At 42.1% G+C, this 24,501-nt stretch overlaps 1 protein-coding gene across 1 annotated transcript in view; it reads left to right on the plus strand.

Moving 5' to 3' along the window:
* The window catches only part of LOC135524945 (pro-neuregulin-3, membrane-bound isoform-like), a 356,815-nt gene that overhangs the window by 124,218 nt on the left and 208,096 nt on the right, over positions 1-24,501 (plus strand). Inside the window, exon 3 of the mRNA XM_064952775.1 lies at positions 21,517-21,649. Within this exon, the coding sequence (XP_064808847.1) occupies positions 21,517-21,649 (133 nt within the window). The remainder of the gene's footprint in view (positions 1-21,516; positions 21,650-24,501) is intronic.

Genomic DNA, 24,501 nt, shown 5'->3' on the forward strand with positions numbered 1-24,501 from the left:
AGGAGAGAGAGTTAGCTTTAGCAGTGCAGAGCGCCTCCGTGATACAGAGAAGAGCAGTCTCAGTTGAATGACTAGTCTTGAAACCTGACTGATTTGGATCAAGAAGGTCATTCTGAGAGAGATAGCGGGAGAGCTGGCCAAGGACGGCACGTTCAAGAGTTTTGGAGAGAAAAGAAAGAAGGGATACTGGTCTGTAGTTGTTGACATCGGAGGGATCGAGTGTAGGTTTTTTCAGAAGGGGTGCAACTCTTGCTCTCTTGAAGACGGAAGGGACGTAGCCAGCGGTCAGGGATGAGTTGATGAGCGAGGTGAGGTAAGGGAGAAGGTCTCCGGAAATGGTCTGGAGAAGAGAGGAGGGGATAGGGTTAAGCGGGCAGGTTGTTGGGCGGCCGGCCGTCACAAGAAGCGAGATTTCATCTGGAGAGAGAGGGGAGAAAGAGGTCAGAGCACAGGGTAGGGCAGTGTGAGCAGAACCAGCGGTGTCGTTTGACTTAGCAAACGAGGATCGGATGTCGTCGACCTTCTTTTCAAAATGGTTGACGAAGTCATCTGCAGAGAGGGAGGAGGGGAGGGGAGGGGGAGGAGGATTCAGGAGGGAGGAGAAGGTGGCAAAGAGCTTCCTAGGGTTAGAGGCAGATGCTTGGAATTTAGAGTGGAAGAAAGTGGCTTTAGCAGCAGAGACAGAGGAGGAAAATGTAGAGAGGAGGGAGTGAAAGGATGCCAGGTCCGCAGGGAGGCAAGTTTTCCTCCAGTTTTCCTGAAGAGGTCCATCAGCCAATTTCTTGGGCTACAATAGTTATTTTGCCAATTGGCCTGGACCCATTAACTGCATAAACGGAGCCCTGCCGATCCAACCTGACTGGTCTGCCGACGTAACCGTCCAAGGTGGCTAGAACAGACTTCTTCCGTCACGATGTCCCCCTAAGGCCCTTCTGCTAGCCTGCCAACCCCGGCCCGCTAGCTATCTGAATCTCGCCTAGGTTCCCAATGGTCTCTGTGATCACTCGGCTACGCATGCCTCTCCCTAATGTCAATATGTCTTGTCCATTGCTGTTTTGGGTAGTGACTATTGTCTTATTTCACCGTAGAGCCTACAGCCCTGCTCAATATGCCTTAGCTAGCCCTTTTTGTTTCACCTCCCACACATGCGGTGACCTCACTTGGTCTAAATGATGTCTCTAGAGACAAAACCACTCATCGTCATTCAATGCCTAGGTTTACCTCCACTGTATTCACATCCTACCATATGCTTGTCTGTACATTATGCCTTGAATCTAGTCTTCCGCTCACAGAAACCTGCTCCTTTTACTCTCTGCCGTACCCTCATCCTACTCCTCCTCTGTTCCTCTGGTGATGTAAAGGTTAATCCAGGCCCTGGAGCGCCTAGCTCCACTCCCATTCCCCAGGCGCTCTCATTTGTTGACTTCTGTTACCGTAAAAGCCTTGGTTTCATGAATTGTAACATTAGAAGCCTCCTCCCTAAGTTTATTTTATTCACTGCTTTAGCACACTCTGCCAACCCGGATGTCCGAGCTGTGTCTGAATCCTGGCTTAGGAAGGCCAACAAAAATCCTGACATTTCCATCCCCAACTATCTAATTTTCTGCCAAGATAGAACTGACAAAGGGGGTGGAGCTGCAATCTACTGCAGAGATAGCCTGCAGAGTTCTGTTATAATATCCGGGTCTGTGCCCAAACAATTTAAGCTTCTACCTCTAAAAGTCTCTCACCTTTGCCCCCAACTGTGCCTTGGACACCATATGTGAATTGATTGCCCCCCATCTATCTATCTTCAGAGATCATACTGTTAGGTGACCTAAATTGGGACATGCTTAACACCCCGGCCATCCTACAATCTAAGCTAGATGCCCTCAATCTCACACAAATTATCAATTAACCTACCAGGTACAACCCCAATCGGTAAACACGGGCACCCTCATAGATATCATCCTGACCAGCCTGCCCTCTAAATACACCTCTACTTACTTCAACCAAGATCTCAGCAATCACTGCCTCATTGCCTGTATCCATAAAGGGTCTGTGGTGAAATGACCAGCCCTCATCAGTCAAATGGTCCCTAAAACATTTCAGTGGGCAGACCTTTCTAATCAACCTGGCCAGGGTATCCTGGAAGAATATTGACCTCGTTCCGTCTGTAGCGGATGCCCGGTTATTCTTAACCTCTTGAAACTCTAGGGGCGCTATATCATTTTTGGATAAAAAGACGTGCCCGTTTTAAGCGCAATATTTTGTCACAAAAAGATGCTCGACTATGCATATAATTGGTAGCTTTGGAAAGAAAACACTGACGTGTCCAGAACTGCAAAGATATTCTCTGTGCGTGCCCTAGAACGTGAGCTACAGGCAAAACCAAGATGAGACGGCATCCAGGAAATTAGCAGGATTTTTGAGGCTCCGTTTTCCATTGTCTCCTTATATGGCTGTGAACGCAAGAGGAATGAGTCTGCCCTTTCTGTCGTTTCCCCAAGGTGTCTGCAGCATTGTGACGTATTTGTAGGCATATCATTGGAAGATTGACCATAAGAGACCACATTTACCAGGTGTCCGCCCGGTGTCCTGCGCCGAAATTGGTGCGCAAAACTCAGCTGCAAGTATTTTTCCATGGAATTCAGAGAAGAAAGCATGCTTCCACAAACGATATATCAATGAAGAGATATGTTTAAAACACCTTGAGGATTGATTCCAAACAACGTTTGCCATGTTTCGGTCGATATTTTGGAGTTAATTCGGAAAAAGTTTGACGTTGTTGGTGACTGAATTTTCGGTTCGTTTCGGTAGCCAAATGTGATGTACAAAACGGAGCGATTTCTCCTACACAAAGATGCTTTCAGGAAAAACTGGACATTTGCTATGTAACTGAGAGTCTCCTCATTGAAAACATCCGAGGCTCTTCAAAGGTAAATTATTTTATTTATTTGGTTAACTGGTTTTTGTGAAAATGTTGCATGCTAAATGCTACTCAAAATGCTAAGCTAGCTTAGCATACTCTTACACAAATTAGTGAATTGCTATGGTTCAAAAGCATATTTTGAAAATCTGAGATGACAGTGTTGTTAAGAAAAGGCTAAGCTTGAGAGTAGGCGCATTATTTTCATTTTATTTGCGATTTTCAGAAATCGTTAACGTTACATTATGCTAATGAGCTTGAGGCTATAACTGTATACAGGTTTTTTTCATGGCCAAACGTGAACAAAACAGAGCGATTTGTCCTACACAAATAATATTTTTTTGAAAAACTGAACATTTGTTATCTAACTGAGAGTCTCCTCATTGAAAACATCTGAAGTTCTTCAAAGGTAAATGATTTTATTTGAATTATTTTCTTGTTTTTGTGAAAATGTTGCTGGCTGAATTCTAGGCTTATAGCCATGTTAGCAATCAATATTCTTACACAAATGCTTGTTTAGCTATGGTTGAAAAGCATATTTTGAACATCTGAGATGACAGTGTTGTTAACAAAAGTCTAAGCTTGAGAGCAAATATATTTATTTCATTTCATTTGTGATTTTCATGAATAGTTAACGTTGCGTTATGCTAATGAGCTTGAGGCTATAAATAGAATCCCGGATCCGGGATTGCGCGACGCAACAGGTTAAAATGTGCTTTCCTCACCATCTTAAATAAGCATGCCCCGTTCAAAAAATGTAGAACCAGACCTGACTGCCCTTGACCAACACAAGAACATCCTGTGGCGTACTGCATTAGCATCGAATAGTCTCTGTGATATACAACTTTTCAGTTAGGAACCAATATACACAGTCAGTTATGAATGCAAAAGCTAGCGTTTTCAAACAGAATTTTCCATCCTGTAGCACAAACTCCAAAAAGTTCTGGGACACTGTAAAGTCCATGGAGAAAAAGAACACCTCCTCCCAGCTGCCCACTGCACTGAGGCCAGGAAACACTGTCACCACTGATAAATTCATGATAATAAAGAATTTCAATAAGCATTTTTCTACGGCTGGCCATGCTTTCCACCTGGCTACCCATACCCCTGTCAAGAGCCCTGCACCCCCCACAGCAACTTGCCCAAACCTCCCGCATTTCTCCTTTACCCAAATCCAGATAGCTGATGTTCTGAATTGCAAAAATTGGACCTGAACAAATCAACTGGGCTAGACAATCTGGACCCTCTCTTTCTAAAATTATTTGCCGCAATTGTTGCACCCCTATTACTACCCTGTTCAACCTCTCTTTTGTATCGTCTGAGATCCCCACAGTTTGGAAAGCTGCCGCGGTCATCCCCCTCTTCAAAGGGGGAGGCAATCTGGACCCAAACTGTTACAGACCTATATCTATGCTACCCTGCCTTTCTAAGGTCTTTGAAAGCCAAGTTAACAAATCACCGACCATTTAGAATCCCACCATACCTTCTCCGCTATGCAATCTGGTTTCCAAGCTGGTCATGGGTGCACCTCAGCCATGCTTAAAGTCCTTAACAATATCATAACCGCCATCGATAAAAGACAATGCTGTGCAGCCATATTCAACCTGGCCAAGGCTTTCGACTCTGTCACCACATTCTTATCGGCAGACTCAACAGCCTTTGTTTCTCAAATGACTGCCTCGCCTGGTTCACCAACTACTTCTCAGACAGAGTTCAGTATGTCAAATCGGAGGGCATGTTGTCTGGACCTCTGGCAGTCTCTATGGGGGTGCCACAGGGTTCAATTCTCGGGAAGACTATTTTCTCTGTATACATCAATGATGTCGCTCTTGCTGCGGGCGATTCCCTGATCCCTTCTTTGGACACTGTGTAAACTAACCTCCAGTTGAGCTGCAATGCCATACAACACTCCTTCCGTGGCCTCCAACTGCTTTTAAATGAAAGTAAAACTAAATGCATGCTCTTCAACCGATCGCTGCACGCACCTGCCTGTCCAACATCACTACTCTGGATGGTTCTGACTTAGAATATGTGGACAATTGCAAATACCTAGGTGTTTGGTTAGACTGTACATTTTCCTTCCAGACTCACATTAAGCATCTCCAATCCAAAATTAATCTAGAATCGGCTTCCTATTTCGCAACAAAGCATCCTTCACTCATGCAGCCAAACATACCCTCGTAAAACTGACCATCCTACCAATCCTTGACTTCGGCGATGTCATTTACAAAATAGCCTCCAACACTCTACTCAGCAAATTGGATGCAGTCTATCACAGTGCCATTCCTTTTGTCACCAAAGCCCCATATACTACCCACCACTGCGACCTGTATGCTCTCGTTGGCTGGCCTTCGCTTCATATTCGTCGCCAAATTCACTGGCTCCAGGTCATCTATAAGTCTTTGCTAGGTAAAGCCCCGCCTTATCTCAGCTCACCATAACAGCACCCACCCGTAGCACACACTCCAGCAGGTATATTTCACTGCTCCCCCCCCCAAAGCCTAATCCTCATTTGGCTGCCTTTCCTTCCAGTTCTCTGCTGCCAATGACTGGAATGAATTGCAAAAATCACTGAAGCTGGAGACTCATATCTCCCTCACAAACTTTAAACAACTGCTTTCAAAGCAGCTCACATATCATTGCGCCAGTACATATCCCATCTGTAAATAGCCCATCCAACTACCTCATCCCCATATTGTTATTTATTTTTTTGCTCCTTCGCACCCCAGTATCTCTACTTGCACATTCAACTTCTGCACATCGATCACTCCAATGTTTAATTGCTAAATTGTAATTACTTCACAACCATGGCCTATTTATTGCCTTACCTACCTAATCTTACCTAATTTGCGCACACTGTATATAGATTTTTTTCTATTGTGTTCTTGACTGTTTATTTGTTTATTCCATGTGTAATTCTGTGTTGTTGTTTGTGTCACACTGCTTTGCTTTATCTTGCTCAGGTCGCAGTTGTAAATGAGAACTTGTTCTCAACTGGCCTACCTGGTTAAATAAAGGTGAAATAATAATAAAAAATAAACAGCTTGCCACATCTAACTTCTTCATCCCAGACGCACATAGTTTCAGGCTCCTATGTTCCTAAGTCTTGAACTCAAAGGTTGTAGTTTGATTGCTGCCTTTGGTAGTAGATGACACTCTGTCGTTTTGGCGCTATGAGTGTGCTTTCTCAGCTTTCCTGTGGTGCAGCTCACTCTCCGCCAAAACCTTTGCCCTCTCCTATTCCGTGGCTACTGATGACAGTTTTTTGTAGAATCTATAACATTGGCAAATGTGATATTCTGCTGAGTAAAAATGTCCCACTAAAGCCAGAATGTTGCCATCGCCATCTTGTTCTTGTCTTTGTAGAGCCTGTACATGTGGAACACATTAAGATCTGGACTGAGGTACTCTCGGTCCACGATCACTGACTTCAAAGTCCCTGTCATGGCGCAGCGTGCATGTAATTCCACATGTTTTTAATCGTAGTGAAACCTTCACAAAAAAAACAGGAAACCAGAAAGAGCCGCAACCCTGGCGCACACAAACACACACAGCAAATAAATATTTACCCACAAAATTAGGTGGAAAAAAGGCTGCCTAAGTATGATTCCCAATCAGAGACAACGATACACATCTGCCTCTGATTGGGAACCACACTCTGCCAAAAACAAAGAAATAGAAAGCATAGAATGCCCACCCACACCCTGACCAAACAGAGAAATAAAACGTCTCTCTAAGGTCAGGGCGTGACACTCACAGTGAGATGGATGTATGTGGTTTGGCCTGCAAAACAGAAACAGTCATTACTAACAATCGGAGATAACATTGTGATCTGTAGACAAAATAATCAAAGAGCATATTGTGTTGGTAAAAAAGAGGCAAGAGACGGGGACAAACCAAATAACCCAAATAACCTATAAGGTCGCTTGTTAATCTTGAAACTCCCCATCCCGGATCCGGGATCGTGACTAAAGCCTCAGGCTCATTAGCATAACGCAACGTTAACGATTTCTGAAAATCGCAAATAAAATGAAAATAATGCGCCTGCTCTCAAGCTTAGCCTTTTCTTAACAACACTGTCATCTCAGATTTTCAAAATATGCTTTTGAACCATAACAATTGACTAATTTGTGTAAGAGTATGTTAAGCTAGCTTAGCATTTTGAGTAGCATTTAGCACGCAACATTTTCACAAAAACCAGATAACCAAATAAATAAAATCATTTACCTTTGAAGAGCTTCGGATGTTTTCAATGAGGAGACTCTCAGTTACATACCAAATGCGCAGTTTTTCCTGAAAGCGTCTGTGTGTAGGAGAAATCGCTCCGTTTTGTACATCACATTTGGCTACCGAAACGAACCGAAAATTCAGTCACCTACAACGTCAAACTTTTTCCGAATTAACTCCATAATATCGACCAAAACATGGCAAACGTTGTTTGGAATCAATCCTCAAGGTGTTTTTTCACATATCTCTTCATTGATATATCATTCGTGGAAGACTGCATTCTTCTCTGAATTCTGTGGAAAAATACTTGCAGCTGACTTTTGCGCACCAATTTCGGCGCAGGACACCAGGCGGACACCTGGTAAATGTGGTCTCTTATGGTCAATCTTCCAATGATATGCCTACAAATACGTCACAATGCTGCAGACACCTTGGGGAAACGACAGAAAGGGCAGACTTACTCCTCTCGCATTCACAGCCATATAAGGAGACAATGGAAAACAGAGCCTCAAAAATCCTTCTCATTTCCTGGATGCCGTCTCATCTTGGTTTTGCCTGAAGCTCACGTTCTAGGGCACGCACAGAAAATATCTTTGCAGTTCTGGAAACGTCAGCGTGTTTTCTTTCCAAAGCTACCAATTATATGCATAGTCGAGCATCTTTTTGTGACAAAATATCTTGTTTAAAACGGGAACGTTTTTCATCCAAAAATGAAATTGCGCCCCTAGAGTTTCAAGAGGTTAAGCTGTGGCCAATGGGAGAGTGGACCTGGTTAAAACCTGTTACCTATCATTAATTTTTTTATTCACGCATGTATTTATTGTGCTCTGAGATTGATGATCATATTGTATGACTTCAAAAAAAATACATTATCATACCTATTGCTATGCTTGGCTCTTCTGTCCTCTAACAGAGACCAAGCCTTAGTAGGCCTAACCTGCTCTCCCTGTTCTGCCGCTGATCCTTCACCTTGTCCTGACTATGCAACCAGTTTGTCTCTCACACGTCTTGCAGGTCTTGACTCACGGTTATCAAATCGTAGCATTCTTGAGTCGTGTGTGGTCGTGGAAGGGAGACGCTGCACATGCACTAGAAAGTTTTTGTTTGGTCAAAGTTTTTTTTTGAGTTCAATCAGTAGCAGACAATCTCAATTTCTCATTGTGTGTGTGTGTGTGTCTTTGTGGTTTTTGTGGTGTGTAAATTATTTTAGAACTGCCCGGTCAAAAATTACATTAAAAGACAAAATTTGTACCGTGGTGGTGTACAGCTTTCATTAAAATATGAACCAGGTGATGTTTCACATTTTCTAACGTTGGGGCCACTCTCGGAAAAGTCATCAAATTTCAAGTTGAAATTTCTGCTGCTAAACATAGTGGCGTATCATTTTTGACCATTAAGACAACACAAGGGTTAAATAAATGTATTAGGCCCTAATCTATGGATTTCACTTTACTTGGCAGGGGTGCAGCCATGGGTGGGCCTGGCAGGACATAAGCCCACCCACTGGAGAGACATGCCCAGCCAATCAAAATTAGTTTTCCGTCACAAAAGGTCTTTATGACAGACAGAAATACTCCTCAGTTTCATCAGCTGTCTGGGTGTCTCGTCTCAGACGATCCTGCAGGTGAAGAAGCCGGATGTGAAGGTCCTGGGCTGGCATGGTTACAGGTGTTCTGCGGTTGTGAGGCCAATTGGACGTATTGCCAAGTTCTCTAAAACGACATTGGTGTCACACCCTGGCAAAAGAGAGGCTTTTATTCTCTATTTTGGTTAGGCCAGGGTGTGACAAGGGTGGTCATTCTAGTTTCTTTATTTTTATGTTTTCTGTTTCTATGCTTTGGCCGGGTATGGTTCTCAAATCAGGGACAGCTGTCTATCATTGTCTCTGAATGGGAATCATACATAGGCAGCCTTTTTCCCACCTAATGTTGTGGGTAATTATTTATTTTCTGTGTGTGTTTGTGTGCTCCACGTTTGCGTCTTTCTGTATCCTGTTTTTTTGTAGTTGTGGGTAGTTGACTTTGTTAGTGGCCTGTATAACCCTAGTAAGCTTCACATTAATTTCGTTGCTTCTTGTTTTTGTCGGCGACATTCAAATAAAACAAAATGTACGCTCACAACGCTGCACCTTGGTCCGGTCATTTCCCTGACGACGTTCGTGATATTAAATTATCTGGCAGCAGCTTTGGTGGACAGTCCTGCAGTAAGCATGCCAATTTCAATCTCCCTGAAAACTTGAGACATCTGTGACATTGTGTTGTGGAAAAACTGAGTGGTCTTTTATTTTCCCCAGCACAAGGTTCACCTGTTTATTGATCATGCTGTTTAATCAGCTTTTTTTTATGCCACACCTGTCAGGTGGATGAATTTTCTTGGCGTAGGAGAAATGCTCACGAACAGGAATATAAACACATTTGCGCACAAAATTCTAGAGAAATAAGCTTCTTGTGTGTATGAAACATTTCTGGGATCTTTTATTTCAGCTTATGAATTATGGGACCAAAACTTTACATGTTGAATTTATATTTTTGTTCAGCAGATATACACATGCAAGGAAGTGCAGCATGTGGAAAAAGTGTGATTAGGCATGTAAATCTGTGTACGTGTTTACAGCAAGTAGACTGTGTGTGTGTGTGTGTGTGTGTGTGTGAGAAACCTGCTCAGCCATACCTATAAATCACCCTGCTGCACTATTTAACCTCTCTAGGGTAGGTGAGATGCTAACGTCCCACCATGCCAACATCCGGTGAAACTGCAGAGAGCTAACTTTCTAAATACACCATTTGTTATAGTAAACATTCTTGTAAATACATGTATTTAACATAATTTAAAAGATGAACGTCTTATTAATCCAGCCGCTGTGTCAGATTTCAAAAAGCCGTTACTGTGAAAGCAAACATGCAATTTTCTGAGGACGGCGCCACGCACACACAAGTATTTCTAGGATTTTCCAACCAAGCATTAGCGTCATGAAAGTCAGAAATAACAATAAAATAAATTGCTTACCATTGAAGATCTTCCTCTGGTGGCAATGCCAAGTGTCCGAACTACACAGTGAATGTTCGTTTTGTTTGATAAAATCCATTTTTATAGCCTAACACAAAACATTTGTAAACCGCTTGCGTCATGATTTCCGTCTCAATCAACTTGGACGATGCGTTCGTGGTAATTACACACATAAAACAAGCATTTATCAAGTCACGTTTGGTTTCATTGCAATCCTCTGGTTGTTACTAACACAACCATACTTGATGGTTCTTTTCCCGGGACGTATTGACAGAAACAAACCGATTTGAAGACACCAATCAATGACATCATTGCGCACCAATAATGGGACCGGTCTATCGTTGATTGACTGTATTTTGGCCCAATGACCACTGATCATCTTGAAATCTAGCTTGGAAGATAGGCAATGAGCTGAGGGAAACGGCAATATGTAATGGTTATATGTTTGAAGACCAGTCTTTGTCATAAACTCTGGCGTAAAAGAGGTTCATTCGCCATTGCAAATCCTACTTGACAGAGCCACGGGTGTTATGCATAGCAGTACATATTCAATAGCATTTTCAACAAGCTTATATATTTAAAATATGGCGACTAAATCAGGAACAGCTAAAACAAAGTCTAGGTATACAAATTTAACCCAAATTATAGAGGAAATAGATAAATACATCATCAGGCGTGTGAAGGACGGTGCCGGAGCATGGACCACAAAAAATGTCCCCATTTCAGCTACTGTGAAGGACTACAACAAGAGCATGGGAGGTGTGGACCTGTCAGATGCGCTGATAGGATACTGCAATGTTCTCCACAAGACCATGAAATGGTACAAGACATTTGTCTATCAAGACCTATCATTTCATCGACATTGCTGTGGTGAATGTCTTCATCCTCCAGAAGGAAATGGCTAAGAGCTGTGGACAGCCCCCCCATCTCACAGCTAGCCTTCAGGGAGCTGCTCATCCAGGAGCATGCTAGCTACAGCAAGTCCACTGTAGCACCTTCTGTCCCCTCTACCTCTGTCCCTTCTGCTCCAACCAGTGGTGTTCATCTGCCCAGATTCATCTCTGCAGGCATGAATGTGCCTCAGGGCAAAAAGGGCACAGTAGGGAGAAGTCGTTGTGCCCTTTGTCACAGGAAATGCCCCATCACCTGCACCACCTGTTCAGTAAGCCTTTGCTTTACAACAGAAAGAGTCTGCTATGGGCCATGACACCAGCAGCACAATATTGTGTAGCGGACTGAGGGTCTTCCTAATATTGTAAATAGAAAATATGTAAATAGTTACCCTTGTTAATTGTTTTATTTATTTATTTATATAAATATAAAAAATACACACACAGTGGGGAGAACAAGTATTTGATAACCTGCAAAATCAGTGTTTCCTACTTATAAAGCATGTAGAGGTCTGTAATTTTTATCATAGGTAAACTTCAACTGTGAGAGACAGAATCTTGAAAAAAAAATCCAGAAATGTAGGAAAACAAGCAAAATCGGCAGTGTATCAAATACTGTGGGGAGAACACACACACACACACACACACACACACATAGTTTTTTTTTTTTGGGGGGGGGGGGGGGGTGTTAGAATAGCATTTATGTATTTTGTATAATGTTCTTTCCTTCAAAAATGTATCACTGTACCAATTTGGCCAATTGGGTACATTTGGGTACATTTGTGTGGGACACCTGGGTGACTTCATGCTCAATGTCATGTACCTCGTTCCACAGCATCCTATCTGTATGTTTGGCTGTTCTTGGTCATTTGAAAGATGATGCAGCAACAATAAAAAAACAGAAAACGTTAGTTCATTTACTTGTATTTTCTTCTACCAGATCTATTGTGTTATATTCTCAGACATTTCCACAAAATTCAGAGTTACCTTTCAAATGATACCAATAATATGTATATCCTTGCCTCTGGGCCTGAGCTACAGGCAGTTAGATTAGGGTATGTCTTTAGGCTGAAATTGAGAAGGGGGGGGTACCCCAAAGAAGTTAATGAGACCTGCCTCCATGTGGCTAGCACACCGCCTACTCTCCTCTTTCCTCTTTGTTCAGCTGTCTATCTCCCTGCACCTGGGCGGCAGGCACAGCACACACATGGTAGCTAAGGTGGAAATGCTAAACAGGCCTGGCCCAGCACATCCCCTCACTGGCAGGCAGGCAAACATGTACACCCTGCAGGTTGTCAGGGTTAAACAGGATCACACTGATGCAGCCGCAGTGCCAATCCTAACAGCCACCTCGGTGGGGCTGGTGACAGCCCCTGCCAGAGGTGTCCTGGTCATGACCTTTGTTGTATTCTGAGTGTGACACCGTGATTGGATCAAAATTGTCTCATGTCGCGCGGTCGAGATAAATTAGCTCAAACCTAGTAATCCTGTTTCCACGACTCGGAGGGGACTCTGCCCCAATTTTTGTTGTGGCAAATTCACTGTGACTGTTTGGGCTGCAGTGGAATGGTGAAGCAGTGCCCCCAGGGAGGGTTGGATGGTGGAGGCGATTTGATATGCCTGTAAGATTGGGAAGTGATCTAGCCCCAATTTTCTGGTTCGTTTAAGGGGCTGTAGTGTCCAAAAATGCATAGCACAGAAAAACGTGTATGGCACCACATAAAAACCCATCTACTAAACCCATCCATCCCAGTTGGTATTCTGTGGAACCATGCCTTTTTTCGGTGTGGCTCGTTGTCCAGCCTTTTGTCCACGTATGGTTGTCGGCATGGTTGTATGCTCTGCAAAAACACATTTAAGTTTTTAGTATGCAATTGTGTATTTTATTACACAGTATGCCTACACATTGATAGGATATATATATTTTTTAAACAAAATACCTTTAGTTTTGGTGATGCTCTCAGCTCCGGCTGATAACGGCTTATTTTGCATTCCAATGTATTGAACGAATGTAATAATTACAGTTATTTACCATTCTCATACTGGCAACGTTGTTTGCAGAGTTCACGATCTCATTCTCAAGTCCTTGTTTAAAAAAATAACAATATTTGAGATTTCATTTTTCTAATGACCAAAAGTCAGCGGTTGTAATCTGAATAAAGGCCAAAATATTTTTCTGTTTTTAGAGGGAGAGAAACCAAAAGTTTCTCTCACTCTATTTTTTGGACAAGGACATCCCGGCGGGCCAAACTTTCCCCTAGCCTGAACGACTCTGGGCCAATTGTGCACTGCCCTATGGGACTCCCAATCAGATTTGATACAGCCTGGATTTGAACCAGGGACTGTAGTGATACCCTTTGCACTGAGATTCAGTTCCTTAGACAACTGCGTCACTCGGAAGCCATGACCAACATGACCAACATATTGTCCTGCTAATAGCCCATGCTAGAAACGTTGTTTGCAGAATTCACAGCCTGCCATGCTTGTGAAAAATAGGGTTCAAAATAATGATAATATTGGTACTTATTTATATTCATCCAAAGCCATGAGTGGAGTGAGTCACTCAGCTTTATATACAGTTGAAGGCGGAAGTTTACATACACTTAGGTTGGAGTCATTAAAACTAGTTTTTCAACCACTCCACAAATGTCTTGTTAACAAACTATAGTTTTGGCAAGTCTGTTAGGACATCTACTTTGTGCATGACAAGTCATTTTTCCAACAATGTTTAGAGACAGATTATTTCATTTATAATTCACTGTATTCCAGTGGGTCAGAAGTTTACATACACTAAGTTGACTATGCCTTTAAACAGCTTGAAAAATTCCAGAAAATGATGTCATGGCTTTAGAAGCTTCTAATAGGTTAATTGACATCCTTTGAGTCAATTGGAGGTATACCTGTGGATGTATTTCAAGGCCTATACCTTCCAACTCAGTGCCTCTTTGCTTGACATCATGGGAAAATCAAAAGAAATCAGCCAAGACCTCAGAAAAACTATTGTAGACGTTCACAAGTCTGGTTCATCCTTGGGAGCAATTTCCTAACACCTGAAGGTACCACGTTTAACAGTACAAACAATAGTACGCAAGTATAAACACCATGGGACCATGCAGATGTCATACCGCTCAGGAAGGAGACGCATTCTGTCTCCTAGAGATGAATGTACTTTGGTGTAAAAAGTGCAAATCAATCCCAGAACAACAGCAAAGGACCTTGTGGAGATGCTGGAGGAAACAGGTATCTATATCCACAGTAAAACAAGTCCTATATCGACATAACCTGAAAAGCTGTTCAGCAAGGAAGAAGTCACTGCTCAAAATCCGCCATAAAAATGCCAGACTACGGTTTGCAATTGCACATGGGGATGAAGATCGTACTTTTTGGAGAAATGTCCTCTGGTCTGATGAAACAAATATAGAACTGTTTGGCCATAATGACCCTTGCTATGTTTGTAGGAAAAAGGGGGATGCTTGCACCCCGAAGAACACCATCCCAACTGTGAAACATGGGGGTGGCAGCATCATGTTGTGGGGCTGCTTTGCTGCAGGAGGTAATGGTGCACTTCATAAAATAGATGGCATCATGAGGTAGGAAAATGATGTGGATGTATTGAAGCAACATCAAGACATGTATTGAAGCAACATCAAGACATCAGACAGGAAGTAAAGGCTTGGTTGCAAATGGATCTTCCAAATTAACAATGACCCCAAGCATACTTCCAAATTTGTGGCAAAATGGTTTTAGGACAACAAAGTCAAGGTAATGGAGTGACCATCAAAGCCCTGACCTCAATCCCATAGAACATTTGTGGGCAGAACTGAAAAAACATGTTCGAGCAAAGGGGCCTAGAAACCTGACTCAGTTACACCAGCTCTGTCAGGAGGAATGGGTCAAAATTCACCCAACTTATTGTGGGAATCTTGTGGAAGGCTACCCAAAATGTTTAACCCAAGTTAAACAATTTAAAGGCAATGCTACCTGAGTGTATGTAAACTTCTGACCCACTGGGATTGTGTTGAAAGAAATAAAATCTTAAATAAATCATTCTCTACTATTTTTCTGACATTTCACATTCTTAAAATAAAGTGGTGATCCTAACTGACCTAAGACCCCACATTTGTACAAGGATTAAATGTCAGGAATTGTGAAAAACTGAGTTAAAAAATATTTGGCTAAAGTGTATATAAACTTCCGACTTCAACTGTAGGTGCCGAGGCTATATGGCTGTGCTTGATTATTTAGCAGACACCACTTGCTTATATTCAGTCAACATACATATCTTAAGAATATAATTTAACATTTTCACTTCTCTTAGACGAAAAACCCTAGTGTAACAGTCAACTACTGACGAGTTGGTATCAAAAAAAAGAAGTGTATTTTTCCGGGTGTGCGCGTGCAGAACAGAGGAACAACAATTCTTACACTATTGTTATAAATTCAATCACCATCCTCATCCTCATCATTCAGTTGATTGAAATTCAATTTTGAAGTTGTGCACAATTATCAGTTTCTATTTGGTTTCTAAATCACCCATTCACTGACAGTTAGAGACACGTTAGCGCCTTGGGACCCAAAAGCATAATCAGTGCTCTAACTCCCCCTTGCACTGGCCTGGAGCAATGAAGCAGTGACGCAGGGGTACAGTACTAATCCACAAATTACCTCTAAATACAGCAGCATAATCTCAACACTTTTCGTTGAGAAACCACTGTAGGCTTGATTACGAACAATGATAAGACAGCCTATAAGGGGAGATGAGGGCTCTGAGTGTGGTGTCAGGAACATGACCTCTCACTCAACTTCAACAAAACAAAGAAGATGATCATGGACTTCAGGATACAGCAGAGGGAGCACCCCCCCCCCATCCACATCGACGGGACAAAAGTGAAGGTGGAAAGTCTTAAAAACACCAAAACAAAAGATGTCCAGGGTCCCTGCTCATCTGTGTGAACGTGCCTTGGGCATAATGCAAGGAGGCAGGAGGACTGCAGATGTGGCCATGGAAATAGATTGCAATGTCCATACTGTGAGACACCTAAGACAGCACTACAGGAAGACAGGACAGACAGCTGATTGTCCTCGCAGTGGTAGACCACGTGTAACGACACCTGCACAGAATCGGTACATCCGAACATCACAGCTGCGGGATAGGTACAGGATGGTAACAACTGCCCGAGTTACACCAGGAACTCACCAGGAACACAATGACCCTCCAGCATGACAATGCCACCAGCAATACTGTTCGTTCTGTGTGTAATTTCATGCGGGACAGGAATGTCAGTGTTCTGCCAAGGCCAGCGAAGATCCCGGATCTCAATCTCATTGAGCACGTCTGGGACCTGTTGGATCGGAGGGTGAGGGCTAGTGCCATTCCCCCCAGAAATATCAGAAAACTTGCAGGTGCCTTGATGGAAGAGTGGGGTAACATCTCACGGCAAGAACTGGCAAATCTGGTGCACTCCATGAGGAGGACTGCAGTACTTAATGCAGTACTTAATGCAGCTGGTGGCCACACCAGATACCAACTGTTACTTTTGATTTTGACACCTCCTTTGTTCAGGGACACATTATTCCATTTCTGTTAGTCACATGTCTGTGGAACTTGTTCAGTTTGTCTTACTTGTTGCATTTTATGTTCGTACAAATATTTAAATTTGTTGAAAATAATCGCAGTTAACAGTGAGAGGATGTTTCTTTTTTTTGCTGAGTTTAGCGTGATGACAGTGGCCATTTTTACTTACTTTTGTTGTTCTTAATAGAGACGGCTAGAAGAGCCTGGAGTCATATTAGATTGCGTAGAATAGCAGGAAATGGGGGGGACTTCAGACCCCCATGCCAAGCTATGTCCCCCTCTGCAAATAGCACTGCTGTGTCACTTAAAAAGTCATAGTCAAATCGATCAATAATATAATACGCTCAGCAAAAATATAAAATGTATTTCCAATATGTAGAATCTGAGATTAGAAAGGTTCAGAACTTTTAAGACACATCGCAGCACAGTTGAAAAATATATTCAAAATAGAAATCAAACTGGATTGTGTTCAGAGACTTTTGGGAGGGGTTGAGTGGAGCTGAAGGATGGGACTAAAAACAAACAAAATAATTAATGTAAAATATACTGTACCTGTAAAATGTACAGTGAGGGGAAAAAAATATTTGATCCCCTACTGATTTTGTACATTTGCCCACTGACAAAGAAATTATCAGTCTATAATTGTAATGGTACGTTTATTTGAACAGTGAGAAACAGAATAACAACAAAAATATCCAGAAAAACGCATGTCAAAAATGTTATGAATTGATTTGCATTTTAATGAGGGAAATAAGTATTTGACCCCATCTAAATCAGAAAGATTTCTGGCTCCCAGGTGTCTTTTGTACAGGAAACAAGTTGAGATTAGGAGCGCACTCTTAAAGGGAGTTCTCCTAATCTGTTTGTTACCTGATTAAAAGACACCTGTCCACAGAAGCAATCAATCAGATTCCAAACTCTCCACCATGGCCAAGACCAAAGAACTCTCCAAGGATGTCAGATTGTAGGTCTACACAAGGCTGGAATGGGCTACAAGACCATCGCCAAGCAGCTTGGTGAGAAGGTGACAACAGTGCAATTTTTAGCAAATGGAAGAAACACAAAAGAACTGTCAATCTCCCTCGGCCTGGGGCTCCATGCAGGATCTCACCTCGTGGAGTTGCAATGCTCATGAGAGCAGTGAGGAATAAACCCAGAACTACACGGGAGGATCTTGTCAAACAATTGGTAACACACTACGCCATGAAGGACTGAAATCCTGCAGCGCCCACAAGGTCCCACTGCTCAAGAAAGCACATATACATGCCCGTCTGAAGTTTGCCAATGAACACCTGAATGATTCAGAGGACAACTGGGTGAAAGTGTTGTGGTCAGATGAGACCAAAATGGAGCTCTTTGGCATCAACTCAACTCGCTGTGTTTGGAGGAGGAAGAATGCTGCCTATGACCCTTAGAACACCATCCCCACCGTCAAACATGGAGATGGAAACATTTTGCTAAGGGGGTGTTTATCTGCCAAGGGGACAGGACAACTTCAACACATTAAATTGGATGATGGAAGGGGTCATGTACCGTCAAATCTTGGGTGAGAACCTCCTTTCCACAGCCAGGCTCAAGAAGAAGCACATTAAGGTCCTGGAGTAGCCTAGCCAGTCTCCAGACCTTAATCACATAGAAAATCTGTGCAGGGAGCGTCAGACTCGAAAAACCTTAATGACTGAGAAGATCTGCAAAGAGGAGTGGGACAAAATCCCTCCTGAGATGTGTGCAAACCTGGTGGCCAACTACAAGAAACATCTGACCTCTGTGATTGCCCAACAAGGGTTTTGCCACCAAGTTGTAAGTCATGTTTTGCAGAGGGGTCAAATAATTATAAACGGATAATTTCTTTGTCAGTGGGCAGACGTACAAAATCAGCAGGGGATCATATACTTTTTTCCCTTCACTGTATAAGCCTGTGTTGTTGTCCAATAGTTTACATCAATTAGGGGAGGAATGGTAGGGTTAAGAGAAAATAAAGCAAAATATATATACAGGGGATTTACAGAAAAATATATGGGGGATTGTAAATATTTTATTCAACTCGGCCAGTAACGAAAAAATTCTTATATTACAATAACGGCCTACCCCGGCCAAACCCTCCCCTAACCTCGGACAACGCTGGGCCAATTGTTCTCCGCCCTATGGGGCTCCCGATCACAGCCGGTTGTGATACAGCCCGAGATCGAACAGGTGTCTGTAGTTTTGCCTTTAGCACTGAGATCCATTGCCTTGGACTGTTGCGTCACTCGGGAGCCAATGGAAGCCACAATCTGCAATTTTAAAGCTGATCTAACCCCCCCCCCCCCACACCCTCGGTATATGTGTTCCGGTGGCAGCAGCTAAGACCACCCTAGACCACACAAGTTTCAATGGTAGGTAAGGATGAAGTTGGTTCCATTGTGGCATGTGGTTAAAAGGTGCCTCTTAAACCTTTGACATGTACCAACGGAAGGGTGTGATCATTCTACAGTGGTCCCTGCAGCGTACCCTCAAACCAGTGTGATTAGAACGCTTATTTATAAGTATCATTATTTATAATGTCCAGTTTTGATTGACACGAAAAGGAACATTTGAGCTGGCCACAATGTTATTTACTGAAAATTTTTGCACAAACACAGTCCTTACAAAGTCATGTCCAGTTCATTTTTGGATGCAGTGTTCAGACATTCACAGAAGTAGCTGTCACGGTTTTCTTCTGTGGACGAAGGATCGGACCAAAGCGCAGCGTGGTTAGAGAACAACATGTTTAATAAAGACCATAAACGTGAACACTACAAAATACCAAAACAACAAATGTGAAAAACCGAAACAGTTCCCTTTTTTTCAAATATCTATTCGATAATATATCCACCGGGACAATTGGTTTTTCAGTAGGACCGATTGGAATAATGGCTACCTCTGTATTTTACGCAAGAATCACTCAGAGCATCAGGTGACCACTTGCGCAATGTAGCCACTTACGGGTATTCTTCAACATAAATGCGTAAAACTACATCAATGCTGTAGACACCTTGGGGAATATGGAGAACAAGTAATCTGGTTGATAGCCCATTCACCGCTCAATAGGGACGCATTGGAACGCAGCGCTTTCAAAACACGAGGCACTTCCGGATTGGATTTTTCTCAGGCTTTTGCCTGCAATATCAGTTCTGTTATACTCAAAGACAATATTTTTACAGTTTTGGAAACTTTAGTGTTTTCTATCCTAATCTGTCAATTATATGCATATTCTAGCATCTTGTCCTGACAATATCCCGTTTACTACGGGAACGTTATTTTTCCAAAAATGAAAATACTGGCCCCTAGTCAAAAGTTTAAATTGTATAGTTTATTTACATATTAGGGTAACTAAGGTTTGAATATAAACATTGTTTGACTTGTTTGGAAAAGTTTATTAGTAACGTTTGGGATTCATTTTGTATGCATTTGGTGGAGGGAAACTTGGTGGATTATTGACTGAAGCGCCAGCTAAACTGAGTTATGGATATAAAGGACATTATCGAATAAAAGGACCTTTTGTGATGTAAACTGGGACCTTTTGGAGTGCCAACAGAAGATCATCCTCAAAGGTAAGGCATTTTTTATATCGCTATTTTTTACTTTCGTGTCGCACCTGCCTGATTGAAATATGTTATGGTTTTGTATGCGGGGCGCTGTCCTCAGATAAATGCATGGTGTGCTTTCGCCATAAAGCCTTTTTGAAATCTGACTCAGCGGCTGGATTTACAAGAAGTTGAGCTTTATTTGGATGTATTACACTTTGATGTTATGAAAGTTAAATATTGATAATTCTGTAGTTTGAATTTCGCGCTCTGCAATTTCACCCGATGTTGGCAGCTACCACCGATAAGATAAGTGTTGGAGGTGGAACTGGATTGGGAGCAGTCAAATCAGTGAGCAGCTGCTCTTGCATCATTGTCAAAGTCCCACCCACTCCACTCATGTTAGAAGGTCAGTGTGAGAGAGTTTAGGCTATATAGAAATAATTACACTCAACTTGAAAAATCATTAAACCTAACATTGAGGATTTCTATCATCCTAACCGAGGTGTAGACTACATCTCATATTCTAGTGTTCAACTTGTAAACAAGGCTGCATGGGATTTCTGTTCATGTGACTCCATACAGCCAATGGCAATGTCCACTTTCCATATAATGCTGGGAGCCACTTGTGGATTTGACAGCTGTAATTCAGTTACACCTCCAACACCTCCGACAAAACTGCTAATTTTTAACCAAAACACTTTTTTGTGGAGTATCCATATTGTTGATGTGCTAAACAGCAAATGTTTGCATTATTCTGATAATCTATATATCAAAGCCTCCTTAGTGAACAAATAATGATTTCCCATTCAACAAATTAATACTGAGTTGATGCAGACAGGATTGTTCATGTATCTGTGTCTCTCTCCTTACTACAGTTGGTGTCAACACCGTTGATGATTAACAGGAAGGAGTGGAGAGAGACTGCAGTGTCTACTTAGCTCCTCTCCATTAACCTATTGATTCTGACCGGCCGTATTGTGACACCTGCTACTGAATGTTATTCATATCAACGTAGCACCACAAGCTCCCAAGTAGCCTTGTCAGTGTGTATGGAAGCTGCATGTATGATGCATGTTTAATGATATAGTCCATGATCATAGGGCCAAGATACTTGTTGAAACATACAATTAGCCAAATCAAGAAATAATAAAGTACTCCTAGCAGAAATACAGTAGCATAGAATTGCAGTCTTTTTTGCTCATTTTGTGCACATCTCTCTCACTCCCTCTCTCCCTCTCTGTTGTCTTTCTTTCTTAATAAACAAATGTCGTTTTTGCTGTGGTTCTGAAGTGTATACGTTACCCAAAGCAAATTGTCTCTTTGTGACAACCAGTAACATCTCTCTCTCGCTCCTTTTCACAGTGGCTCCCACATCCCCTAGTCTGCGTTCAGATGTCTTCAAGTCATGCATCGACGACAAGGACCTGGCCTTCTGCCTCAATGAGGGCGAGTGCTCCATCATTGAGACAGTAGCAGGAGTACACAGGCACTGCAGGTGAGTCTCTGTGTATGTGGTTGCGCGTGTGAGGGTTGTGTGATGTGTCTGTGTGTGCGTTAATGTGGTAGAAAAATCAGCTCTTGTAGTTGAGAACTGTTAAACATTCACCCAGAGTTTATTCAATAGTGACCTGTGCAGAGGAGTCCAGCATTGGACTCTCAGACAAATACATTTTACCTTAGGAATGTGTGGTTTAGATCAGTATTCTCTATTATTGGCAAGCTTATCTATTATGTAAGACATACATATACTGTAGGTATCCAAGTGATATTCACCACCCCCTCCTCCTCATACTCCCCTACCTCAAATCCAGATTTGTCCGGTTCTAGTTCAACTTGGATAATAGCTTTAAAGCACACAGTACAGTTGTCTAACAATTGTCATTAAGCTTAATTTTTCCTTCACAATTCCCCCTTTTGTGCTATGGAGACTTAAGCACAACTATACCAGCAATCAAAGGGAAACGTTATCTTCTCTATCTCCAATCAGAGGCTTCAGAATCTTGCATTCCTAACAATGAAAATAAGAAACATAATTTACAAGGATTTACAGGGTTTACCTTTGCAAATGTGACAATCACTCCTTTGACAAAGGGCACAATCATATTGGTCAACTTGGTGGTAATGACCATTCTCACTGGATCTCCTAGCCCTGCTTCACTGGACTCTACTAATATAAAACAGGGCCAGGCATGATACCAGTCCGAGATTTACTGCAGTGCCTTTACCGCTTTCCAGCAGAAGTCGTATCAGGTTCCTCTGGCTCTGGGACTCTCTTGCAGTGGGAGGCATGGAGCCAGGAATTTTGACCCTGGTACTTCACTGCAGTCTGGGTGGTCAGCAGAATCTGGAACAATCCCTTCCACCTGGGGTCCAAGGGCCCGTCTCAAAAGTGCTGCTTGATCAAGACCCAGTTGCAAGGAATGGTGTGGCTGTTCTCCTAAAGCGGTCTGGGATGGTACTACCTGCAGTCCCATCTCAGCAGATTTTTTCAAAACGTTTGTAGGGAGTGTGCAAATGTTGCACTCTGCGTAATGCTTTGTTCAGGGAATTTTACCGTGAGGCCCATGGTGACTTTAAAACAGTTAGAGTTTAATGGCCGTTTTAGGAGAAAACTGAGGATGGATCAACAACATTGTAGTTAAGCCTATACAGAATAAAAAATATTCCAAAACATGCATCCTGTTTGCAACAAGGGAATACATTTTAAAAAATGTTGCAAAGCAATTCACTTTTTGTCCTGAATACTAAGTGTTATTGGATTTGCCACAAACATAACACATTACTGAGTACCACTCTCCACATTTTGGCTGCATCATGTAATGGGTATGGTTGTAATCATTAAGGACGGGGGAATTTTTCAGGTTAAAAAGACATGGAATGGAGCTAAACATAGGCAAAAATCATAGAGGAAACACTGGTTGCTTTCCACCAGACAGCAGGACAAAAACACAAGGCCACATCTAACCTGGAGTTGCTTACCAAGAAAACAGTGAATGTTCCTGAGTGGTTAAGTTACAGTTGTGACTTAAATCTACTCATAGAACTATGGCAAGACCTGAGAATGGTCGGCTAGCAATAATCAACAACCAATTTGACAGAGGTTGAAGAATTTAGAAATGAATAATGTACAAATGTTGCACAATCCAGGTGTGGAAAGGTCCTAGAGTCTTAACCAGAAAGAAAACAGCTATAATCGCAGCCAAAAGTGATTCTAACATGTATTGACTCGGGTGTAAATACTCATGTAAATTATATATATTTCTGTATTTCATTTTCAATAAATCTGCAAACACTTTGTCATTATGGGATATTGTGTGGAGATGGGTGAGAAAAACAATCAATTTAAATACATGTCAAAAAAAGTATACTGTGCTCGGGCTGCTATGAACCAGGAAACTCTAAAAATATCTAACTGGGAAACCGGTTGGAGTGTCATGCTTGCAGAGTAGTGAGAAATTAGTATTTCTGTTGAATGTTGTGGTTATGCAAAATCACTGGATGTTTTTGGAACTAGTGAATGTTACGTGCCAATGTAAACTCATATTTTGATAAATATCAAACGAAACACACATGTATTGTGTAACATGAAGTCCTATGAGTGTCATCTGATGACGATGATCAAAGGTTAGTGATTAATTTTCTCCATTTGTGGTTTTTGTGACTCTGAACTGAACAAAATGACTATTGCCCCGTAGCAATCACTTCTGTCATCATGAAGTGCTTTGAGAGCCTAGTGCAGTGGATGTTAAGTTCCACATAATTATTGCAAAGTGAAACTTAAAGAAAAAACAATAAATCAACCAACGAACAACTAAACATGACTACGTGGTGCACATGCACAAACAAAATCCTACCAACACAGGTGGGAGATATCTACTTAAATATGATTAGAGACAACCAGCTGCTTCTAATTGGGAATCATACAAAACACCAACATAGAAATTATAAACTAGAATACCCCCTAGTCACCCCCTGACCTACTACACCATAGAGAGACAAGGGTCTCTATGGTTAGGGCGTGACAGGGACTCCTGAGAGAACCAGCAAACCAGGCTGTCATCTTGAGAAACAATGGATGTAAAGAATCTTGCTCGCTAAAGCATTTACTGCAAATGGAATGTACAATTGTGTAAGATTGCCTTGCCGTGAAATGCAGCTGAAGTGACTTAACCTCTTGATGCTATGGGGGCGCCATTTCATTTTTGGATAAAAAGACGTGCCCATTTTAAGCGCAATATTTTGTCACAAAAAGATGCTCGACTATGCATATAATTGATAGCTTTGGAAAGAAAACACTGACGTTTCCAGAACTGCAAATATATTCTCTGTGGGTGCCCTAGAACGGGA

The sequence above is a fragment of the Oncorhynchus masou genome, chromosome 31 (genome assembly GCF_036934945.1).
Source record: "Oncorhynchus masou masou isolate Uvic2021 chromosome 31, UVic_Omas_1.1, whole genome shotgun sequence".
Lineage (NCBI taxonomy): Eukaryota > Metazoa > Chordata > Actinopteri > Salmoniformes > Salmonidae > Oncorhynchus > Oncorhynchus masou.